At 35.6% G+C, this 11,158-nt stretch overlaps 1 protein-coding gene across 3 annotated transcripts in view; it reads left to right on the forward strand.

Annotated features, from left to right (window-relative positions):
• The window catches only part of LOC110094459 (zinc finger CCCH domain-containing protein 44), a gene marked incomplete at its 5' end in the record, with an annotated part of 42,442 nt that overhangs the window by 21,525 nt on the left and 9,759 nt on the right, over window positions 1-11,158 (forward strand). For 2 of the 3 annotated variants that reach the window (XM_020819703.2, XM_020819704.2), the window contains 3 exon segments: window positions 1,582-1,632; window positions 1,780-1,850; window positions 1,991-2,166. In XM_020819703.2, the coding sequence (XP_020675362.1) occupies window positions 1,582-1,632; window positions 1,780-1,850; window positions 1,991-2,166 (298 nt within the window). 3 annotated transcript variants of the gene reach the window in all.

Below are 11,158 nucleotides of genomic sequence, written 5' to 3' on the forward strand. Positions count from 1 at the left end.
TACAAAACTTTTGGAGCAATTGGAAAGCAAATCAATTTTATTTAATTAATTGATTAATTAATCTAATGGATTAAATATATTTAATTAATTGAGATTAATTAAATAATTTAAAATTAATAAAATTAATTAATTAATTATTTGAAATTAATTAATACAAAATTAACTTTTTAATATAGATTAATTAAATAAAACTAATTAATTAATTATGGTTGATTAATTAAAACTAAGTAATTAGTTGAAATTAATTGAAAATAATTAATCATTTAGAATTAATTAATGTAAATTTATTAGTTAATTGAAAATTGTTAATAAAAAAATTAATCAGTTAATTAAAATTGATTAAAAAATCACTTAATTAATAAAAAAATTAATTAGTCAAAATTAATTAATTAAAATTGATTAATGAAATTGGCTAATTAAAATTCGAGAGCTATTGTTTTAAAAAAATTGAGATTTTTGGTTAATTAAGTTAATCAAAATAGAGTTGTTTGTTAGAAAAAATGCAATAAAAAGGGAGTGGGGGGATATTTTTTCACTATTTGACTTATAAAATCCAACCCCGTACAAACAGCTCAACTCTTAAGAATCTCCAAGCAACAAACTCAAACTCTCCAAACAACACTCCAACTCAACAACTCTTCAGCGCAACTCTACAAACTCCCCAATATTCTTAGAAAAATATTTTTTCATCTTCATGCTTAACGCATTTCAATTGAGCTAAATCTTTACTTCTATCTTTTTGCTCGACTAACTTATGTATACATCTTTCATCATCTTTAGTATCTAATCTATTACATAAATCACTAAAAACTAAATTTTTCATCAAATATTGCTTTCTTACTTGCGGCCTCTCTATATTTTTCTCAATTTTTCAAATTTTTACTTATAAACCAATTTTTATGACAAAGTTTTTTTTTCCTTGCGTACTAAAAGAAAAAAAGGGCTACAATTAAGTTACATTAAAAAATTTGTAAATCAGCGTAGAATGTAAACTTAGAGTCAACAATTCGTGGGCTATCCATTGCCATGTTATCAATCCGAGGGCCAAGGTGACATTCCCTCGTTGTTGCTGCGATTGTTACGCCATCTTTGGCAGCCCACCAGCTACAGATGCTCCTTGAAATCAGCCCTTAGGTGGTGCGCTGGTGATCATCCCCTCAAATCTACCAATAGGGATTACTTTTCTATCCATAAGAAAGCAACAGTATTTTTAACAAGTTAGAACATTTTATATGCATCAACTGAAAGAATACATCAAGGATGAGTTTAGTTTGGGTTGGGTTTGAGCCTTTTCATTTATTCTTTTTAGATGACTGCTTTCTAATTTATATGCAGCTATTGAATATTTCAATAGTTTATTTATTGTTTGATAAATATATCAATTTTTATCATTTTTGACTTTTGTTTTATTATTTAGCTGATTTGAGGGTCATTTTCTAGAGCTTGCACCTCTTAATTTCGAAATAGAAAACTCTTTTTGCGCTTCACATTTTTTTTATATGCAAACACCACTATTAATAATTGACTTTTTTTCTTGGTTTCAAACTAGTGCCTAGTTAACATTTCATTACTTTCTGGCAGGTTGAACTAGAGAAGAAAATAAGTATTATTCACGAGGATATAGTGAAGCATGTATGTTTCGTCATACTTCTATTCATCTTTTTTATGTTCGATTTGATATTTTGCTGGTTCATCTTTCCCTAGCTAGCTAAAATTTATGCCGTTGAAAGACACCTTGCCCATGTCTCATCATATTTGATAAAATCTTTTCTTTTCCAGTCGATCAATAAAGAGCTTTTGAAGTTGGATAAACTGATTGAACGAGCAAATGAAAAGGGATGGCGCAAAGAATATCCTTGGTTTCTCTTAATGCATTTGAACAGTTCATATGATCTAATTTTTTAGATTTAATGTTTTTTTTTAATGTTACTTTCATAGTAATTGAAATACCTTTTCTATAGGATTTCACCTTAACTTGGTATGGTTTTACACTATATGAGTACATGGATAGAAAAAAACTTCTAAGCAAGCCAGAGGAAGCAGCAAGACTTATAAAGGAATTGCCAAAGATCTTGGCAGATACGTCGGTGGCTGAGGAAAGTTCCCGCTCTTCACTGCATAATGTTGGAGAAAGCAAACATGGCTTGCCAACATTGCCAACACCTGGTATGTGATATTTCTATATTCTTTTTAATGAGCTACTTTGATATAGAACGGATATGGGGGGAGGGGATCATTTGAAATTTGAATTTCAAATTAAATGGAAAAGAGAGGGAAGGGGTATTTAATTAATCCCTTAAATGGAGTTCTATTTTTTTGGGAAGGAGTTAATTAAAATAGGAGAGAGATTGGGGGCCTTAATGGAGAAGTAATAATTAAGTAGAGAGAGGGGGCGGCGGGTTTGGGTGGAGGGGATGAAGCCGGCGGATTGGAGAGAGGATGGAGATGGCGATTAGAAAAAAAAATAAGGAGAAACAAAAACAAAGAAAACCATGAGCAGGACGCTTCCTGCAGTTGACGGGTGTTACGTTGTCCTTCACCAAGGGATTTCAAGCCACGAGCCCGGACCCATCCTGCGACTGGTGAAACTACGATTCCCTCCCATAGAGATCTTACTAAAATCCTACCAAGGAACAAAAGTGCAAAACAATTTTTTTTTATTAAAACTCCATCATTCCATTACACTAGCAAGGGCCTCTATATATAGGTCTCAGAAATAAAAGCAACTTAACTAAGACGATCATGCTCCTACAACTTACATAAGATTGGACCCTTAAGGGTAAAAATGGAAAATACATAATTAAAATAAAAATTACAAATACAAATTTAAGATAACGTAGGACGATTACGGCCGTCTATCTTCAACTCCTTGGATAGGCATGGACGGTTAGATGTCCGAATCATACTTCTATGAATTGTATTTGGCAATTACATCGGTAGCTTAGATTATTGAGGCTAAAACAGGCAATTTGATGAAAATTTTAATTTTTGTTGTATGCATTGATGAACTTAGATGGTAATCAGAAAAAGCCTAAAATGGTCCCTCGAGTATTAGCAATGCCCAATTTAGTTCTAGAGTTTCTTATCACCTCAATTTCCCATGACTATTAAAAATGATCCAATTTAGTCCTAACACTGAAAATAACACTTAAAGTTAATACCAAAGTAAAATGTAAGTATATTTTAGTTAGTTCAAGCGCTTATAAAAAATTATTGAAATCCATACACGTCATAATTTATAACATCTTTGTTAGTAGTTAAATCAAAATAAATACTAAATTCAAGGTTATTTGTCATTTATTTTAATTTGGCATTTAAATAGGTCATATATTAAATTAAAATAAATGCCAAGTTAAGGTAATCTTGGGTATTTATTTTAATTTGATAATTAAATATTTATCATTGATTAAATTAAAATAAATACCAATTATAATTGATTTCTCCTAATAAATATCACGTCTTCTTCACTTATTAAATTAAATAAATGCCAACAATATAATGAAAGCTAACCATTTAAATCATAAGAGTGAATAATTAACAAATGGTGGATCATATAAAACTCCAAACCTCTTGTTGCAAAAAATATTGTCATTTATTATAAAGCTTCAAAATCCTTATTAAAAAATTGGTGTTATTGGCCACAAAACTCTAAAAACCTTTGTTACAAAAAAAAATTTTCACTAATGATCTCCTCCAAAACATCTGCAAAGCTGGTCAAGCTATGCGGAGGTTGTAGGTCATTTGTTGGTGATCTCCTCCAAAAAGTCTATTAATGAAATTCGAGTTATCATGCCATTTGAAAACTGCACATAGTCCATTATTTCTTATTTGACCAATAAAATGCATAAAAATATTGAACTATACAATAAAAAATAGAACTCTATTTCAAAATCTGAAAGAATACAAATGAACAAAGTTACCTCCTAAAACATCTAAACATTGATGATCGATAGTATTTCTTCTTGTCGATCACCCCCAGTGACCTGAACTGTATTGATGTGAAACCAGGAATTTGAATCTCAGAAAATTAATAAAAGTTTGTTAAAGTAGTGAAAGTTCAGTCTTAATGATTTTCTTAATTGAAACTTCAAGAAAGATCTCAGAATTTAACCAAATCTAGGCAAATAATACCGCTAAATTAGCAAGATCTATAAAATAACAACGGCAATAAGTAGTAGTGCAAATGAAAAGCCAACGAGAATCCAACGGTTAACAAAGCGATTGTCTCACCTTGAGGCTACGCTCATTTATCTACTTCTAGGGTTGTTGGAAGAAGAAGAACCACACAAGAGATGAAACCACTCCGAGGGCGGCGGTGCCGGAGATCCGTAGGGAAGGAGAGGAAGGCGCCGGATGTGGAGGTGGTGTGGAAGGTCGGCCGTCGATGGTCCACTCGTAATCCGGACGTTGTCTATCAATAACTTGGATGAGGGTTGGGAGGATCCGATCCAAGTAATCTCCCACGGCGTCTTTGTCGGATTCAAATCCCGCGTCAAAGAACGGCGATCGTAGTACGTCGAGATTGCCTTGGGCATCAAACACAAGCCCCCATTCTAGCTTAGGATCCGCCATGCGACATGGAGAGGAAGAAGAAGCTCAACAATGGGAGGGAGAGAGGGGGTTGGCGGGTTGTAGAGAGGAGGGGGGGCTGGTGATAGAGCTAAGGTGAAAGGGTGAGGTTTGTGTTAGAAAACTGAAATTAATTTCAGTTTAAGGGATTTAGGTGGGAAAATATTTGGGATCAAATTTTAAAATCCCAAATTAAAGGGGGGGGATTTATTGCTCAATCAATGGGGGAGCCAATAGAGGCCGGCGACATCAAGGAGGGGGCTAGGGTTGTGGGAAAACTGAAATTAAATTTCAGTTTAAGAGTAATTGGAGGGAATTTTAGTAAAAGTAATTTTGAAATCTTTAATGAGGGAGGAGAGCATTTAGTGCCTTCAATGCAAACTCCCTAAGGAGGGGGCCGGCGGGTTTATGAGGGAGGAGGGATTCGGGGAGAGAGGAGAGGGGGTTTCCAAATGGGTTTGCCGAGGTGGAAATAGGATTTAAAGACTCCAAATTAAATTAATTTGAAATTGGATTCAATCATGTGAATTTTCCTAATTTGGAATTCTAAATTAGGAAATAATTCAAAATTTGAATACCAAATTTCAAATTTGAAATTTGTGGAGAGAGGGAGTTGGCCGGGTGGGGGAAGGGCATTGGTGAGGTGGTCGGCCGGGTTTGGGAGGGTGGCCGGCGGCGGAAAACCCAAGGGGGCCGGCGGCTAGGGGTTAGGGTGAAATTAGGTTGGATTTCTTGTGGTGAGGAAGATGTAGGGGGAAGAATAAAATACTAGAATTGTAATTACCTAGAGAACTCACTAAGAGATCTCAAACGAAGAACTCACCAAGAGATCTTCAAGTACTCACAAAGAGAACATAAAGTAGAAAATTTCATTCATCCAATCCATACAATAGTATTGTGATCAAGCCCTTATATAGGCTCATTGAAAATAAAGAGAATAAAAGACAACATTGCCCTTGGGCTACAAAAAACACTAATTCCCTAATAGGGGTACAAATGGAAAAACAAGAAATAAAATGACATGACTAAAATAAAGCATAAAAAATAAAGCTGCTGAATCATGGCCGTCGCTCGACAACCCCTCCGATGGTACATATGTCGGAATCTTCTACGAATGTCCTCATCATGTATTGTACGAAAAAATAAAAGCGTTGCAAGACACATAGCCTTCAATGACATGAAAAAAGGGACCCTGAACTTATACCAATTTTTATTAAATTCTTTCAATAATGTTTTACATAACTCGGTGGTCATATTCAGATCCTAAAAAGATCCTAAATAAGTTTCTTATGAAAAGACTCTAAGATTTAGGCTAAACTACAAGTTAAATTCAGCAAATTAGAATACTGATAAAAGCAAAGAAAAAAGTATCCAATCCCATCTAACAATAAGAAAAAATAACTATAAGCTACCGTGCATATATGCGGATTTCTAGCATTGTCAATTCTAGACGTTAGCTACATACAGTAGGAAGGCTTAGAAAGTATAGAAATAACTTGCCAGCGGGGAAGAAAAAGGCTCGGTTTAAGTTATAGTTTAGATATACAAGTCAACATGCATGAGAAGAATCATAAGTTATTACAATGCTATAAAGGGGGAATAGAAGGAAAATAGTTTACTGGATACAGTTGAAGTGCCAAAATTAAACACAACCACCTTCTGTTAGAACCCACCACATGCTAAAACAAGGGACTATAAATCGCTGAACTAGGAAATCTAAAAGCTGAATAAAAAAAAGGGATGCAAAACACGTACCCATATGAGATGGAGCTTCAGTGGTTGCATGCCCTAAATCTCAATCGGAGGGATTGACATTTCATGATTGTTGACTCTCGTCAAGCAATATTAAGCAATATTTCAGTGCGTCTTTGCGTTGCGGTTCATAGTTGAATCAACAAAATCCTTTGATGAGCGTACGTTGATCTCGCACAAAAATGATCATGAAGAATATGTTGTCGCTTATAGTCTCGATCCCGCAGTTCTCACATCACAGCTCTCACAATTGTAGCTCTCGCATTGTGGAGAATATGTAGTTTGTCTTCAACAGCGCGTAGGTTAACAAGATAAGCTGCTTTGTTAAACAAAAAGGAAATTAATATGTTTTTATTAAATACCCCCAATCAAATAGGGAAATTTGGGATATATGTGATGCGGACATCCAACCGTCCATGCCTATCCGAAGAGCTGAAGATCGGCGACCAAGATCACTTTGTTTTATTTTAGTTTATTAAGTGTATTTTGATTTAATTGTGCAATATCCCTTTTTACCCTCTTGTCTTATGTAAGCCCAAGGGGCAAATGTGTCTTTTAATTTCTTTTGAGTCCTATATATAGAGGCCCCTTCTCATGTATTAGGTATGATGGAATTATAATAAAAAAATTTGTGTTTTGCACTTGTGTTCTTTGGGAAGAACTTTAGTGAAATCCCTATGGGAGGGAGTCGGAGTTTCCACCAGCCGTAAGATGGGTCCGGGCTCGTGGCTTGAAGTCCCTTGGAGGAGGGCAACGTATCACCCGTCAGTCTTCGGAAGAGTCCAAGGCTCGCGGTTTTATCTTTTATCTTTTGTTTTTGGCTCCTTCTTGTTGTTTCTAGTCGTCATCTTCATCCTCTCCCTAACCACCATCACGTCGTCTCCTCTCTCACCCCTAGCCGCCGGCCTCATCATCCTCCTCCTCCCTCCAAAACCCAAATCACATCTTGAATTCCTGCCATAATTATTTCCTCTTAGTTTAGAAAGGTTTAATTTCAAATTTCAAAGCATTTTGAATTTGAAATTCCTTTCCTAATTTAAGAGATCTATTTTTGGAAGTTCCTAAATTAAGTTCAATTTGAATTTTGAATTGAATTGGATTGAAGATCATTCATTCCTAATGTGATTTTCCAAATCAAGGAAGAGTAATGGTTTTCTCTCAAACCCCTTCCCTCTTTGGATGCCGCCGGCCTCCACATGGTCCCCACCTCTTTCTTTCCCCATTCAAGCTTTGTTTCCTAAATTAGATTGAGGCGAATTTGGATAGATTTGAAATTCAAAATTTTTTCTAATTTATCAAATCTATTTTAGGAAAGTTCTTTAATTAAATCAATTTGAATTTCAAATTCAAATAGGATTTATTTAAACACTTTCCTAAATCCTAAAGCCTTAAATTAAGCACCCAAAATCACCTCCCCAATCTCCTCCTCTATCATTAAACCACCGCCCCCCCTTTCTAATAAATCCTAGGGATTTATTTCCTAAAATCCCTAATCCCTCTTGGAAAGAATTCAAAACCCATCCACCTCACCTGGCCGAAATTTCCCAAGTCCCTTACACTAGATTTCCTCCATTAAATCCTCCCAAAATTCATCCAACGTGAAGTCTTCTACCTCATAATATTGCTGCCAAGGAATTCCAACCACTGTCCTTGCATCCCCACCCTACGGAAGCCTCAAAACTGCTGTTTGAGTAGTAAAACCTGCTGTCCTGCACCGTTGGAAGTCTGAAATTGCTGTTCAAAGGATTCCAGCAGCCTATAACAACTACCCAGGGTCTAAACAAGAGGTTGAGGTTGCTGTCCAGAATTTCCCAAGTGCCAAAAGCTGCTGTTTAGACTTCTGTATTTGCTCTTCAAGACCCATAGGATTCAATCCTCCTACCCGTTCTACATCAATATGCCTCTTCTTCTGTTAAACCAAATTGATACCCCCAATCAAATAGGGAAAATTGGGATATATGCCTCTTCTTCTGTTAAACCAAATTGAATCATTTTTCAGTAGTCATAGACTAAATTGGGGCGGTACAAAACTTTAGAACAAAATTGGGCACTGGTTAACAATCTTTAACTGTTGGTAAATATGAAAAATGATTTAATCTGGAGACAGACCTTAATTGTAATGATAGCTGGCATTTCTCCTAAAATCAAGAATCAATTCGAATTCAAATATCTTCAAGATATTGCAGCCATAGTTATCTAACAGTTTCTGCCCTTAATTGCCTCCACAATGGCTGCACTCAAGGCAGACCAGCTGGTGACAATCGTGGTTGGATTACTCAATTTGTGTCATCCAAGCATCAATTACTTCCATGTATACTCTTATGAGATTATTCTTTATTGACTATTTAAACACTGTCGTTGTCAGGTGCCGAAGTCCTGGATGAGAAAAATAGATAGTTGCGTTAGGTAGTTGACAGCCAGCGTAAAACTTGTCGAATAATCATGACATTTCACATAAAACATCGGTCTTCCGATGACCTAGTTAGGAAAGTAGAGGTATTAGATTTGACTTATATTAAGAAGGGTAGAGGTAGACCTAAAAAGACTTGGTTAGAAAATATTAGAATTGATCTTTCTTTATAAGATTTAAACCAAAATTTGACTTTTAACAGAACAAAATGGAGAAAAATGATTCATGTAGCCGACCCCACGTAGTAGGACAAAGGCTTAATGTTGTTGTTGTTATTGTTTTTGTTGAATGACTATTTAAACACGACATAAAGTGTTCTCGGAATGAAGGAAATGTAGCATATTCAATTGAATTAGTTTCTATTATAATATTTTTATCATTTTAGTGTCAAGTATGTAAATACAGTGCGTAATTAAGGGGAAATGGTGTGAGAAAATTTATTCTCTTAGAGAATATATTTTATTCATGTTATCAAGAGAGGTTCTGAGCAATAATCCTAATCCAAATGTGGAGGTGATCATGGCATGCCATGAGGGGTTGGCAGATGATAAATTATCCTTGACAAGAAGCATGGCCTTCACTAGCGTTAGCCATATATCAAGTTTTTTTTTATATGTATGAAAGTCAATTCCTCCAAATCACTCAACAAAAGCTTATGGAATTAACTTTTGCAAGATGGTCACGGACTTTGCATTTTCTTTATTGAAGGCTTTGAGGGCCTTAGCAAATGAAAAGCAAAAAAAAATTTTTGAGAGATTCACAATTGAGTAGTTGATTTCCATCCTTTGATGATGGTTACTTTGCTTGATTAGACTGGGGGTAAGATTATAAAATCATTTTTTTATAATGTTTTATTTCAAATGTTGTGTACAAAGTGATTTGGGGCAAAATTCTTGTCAACCTCAGTCTTTTAGACATGTGGATCAAACTTGAAAAGAGAAAATTTATCATTGTTACATTATTAGTTTAGATTGGATGGTGGGGAGAATGATGATAAATCTAATCAAGATTTCATGATTTTGTCATCTTAGGTTATCATGGACCCTAATCTATGTAGTTAGAGGAGCTAGTCAATCAAACCTGACCGAAGTATTCTTGTCAGCTATGTGTTGCATCGTCCAACAGAATCTTGTAGATTGGAGGTGGATGTTTGTCAAAAAGGATAATTTTACAATAATCTTAGTTTGCCTTAATTGATGGAGAGTTTTATGTCCTATCAAATGCACCTTTTTGGGAAACTTTTGGGCTTTGGTTGTGACCACAATTTAATCACAGCGAATTTGTAGATCACCTAGTTAAAGGCCCTTGCTCATGATTGTAATTTAGTAGTGTCGTTTTGCAATAAAATCATCCTTTTTGAGTATTGATGCCACATCATTACTATTTTGAGATTTTTAAAGTGACCATAAATTGTGCTTGATTTGATAGGGCTTTTTATAAGTTTAGGTTATCTTAAATTGTCACCCTCAATAAACTGTTGTGAGGGATGGATGGATAGGAAGCCTATGATGTGAACCACATGAAATGAAAACCATTAGGAGTTACTTCAAGAAATTAAGAAGAGAAAAGATTAAAGTTTTGCTCCTTTAAATTTAACGCTAGCACATAAAAGTGAGTTAGGAATTTGAAAATTTAAACTTTATTAGGTCCAAAGAAATGCAATTGAAATTAACCGAAACAATTCATTCAAAATTCCGAGAGATTTAGATGCAAAGTACAATTAACAAAATCCAACGCTTAACAATGAGAATTTCACCTTGAGGGCCGTCTCACTCAACTATTAGTAAGTTTTAGCGGAGAAAGAGGATCCAAACGATGAAGGATATCACCACTAGAGAGAAGGTGTCGAAGAACTTCGTTGGTGGAGAGGTAGCCGGTGGGGAAGGATGTAGTGGGCGGCTTACGAGGCTCCAATCGTAGTTTGAGAATCGTCGGTCTATGATGCTCACTAGAATCGGGACGACTCGCTCCAAATATTCGTCAACTGTGGCGTCGTCTTCAAATCCTACGTCAAAGCACGCAGATCGGAAGATATTGATGCTTCCGTCGGCGTCAAATACTAATCCCCACTCAAACTCGAGATCCGCCATTCAACATTGAAGTGGAGAGGGGCGATCGTCTTCTTCTTCGTTAGGCTTCCAATCTTCCACGGGAGGGAGTAAGGAGAAAGAAGATGGGAGATGAGAGGGCCGGCGGCTTCCAAAGGGGAGAAATTAGGTTTGGCAAGGGAGCAATAGAGGTTTAATCCAAAACCTGAAATTAATTTCAGGTTTTAAGTGGATTAGGAGGGAAATCTAAATTGAAATGAGGTTTAAAATTCAAAAGAGGCTAAGGGATTAATGGGCAATCAATTGGAGCCCATTAAAGGGGTGGCCGGCGGTTTCAAGAGAGAGGGAGGAGGGATTAATGCTAATCCTGAAATTAATT

This window comes from Dendrobium catenatum, unplaced genomic scaffold, assembly GCF_001605985.2.
Source record: "Dendrobium catenatum unplaced genomic scaffold, ASM160598v2 fragScaff_scaffold_629, whole genome shotgun sequence".
NCBI classification, from domain to species: domain Eukaryota; kingdom Viridiplantae; phylum Streptophyta; class Magnoliopsida; order Asparagales; family Orchidaceae; genus Dendrobium; species Dendrobium catenatum.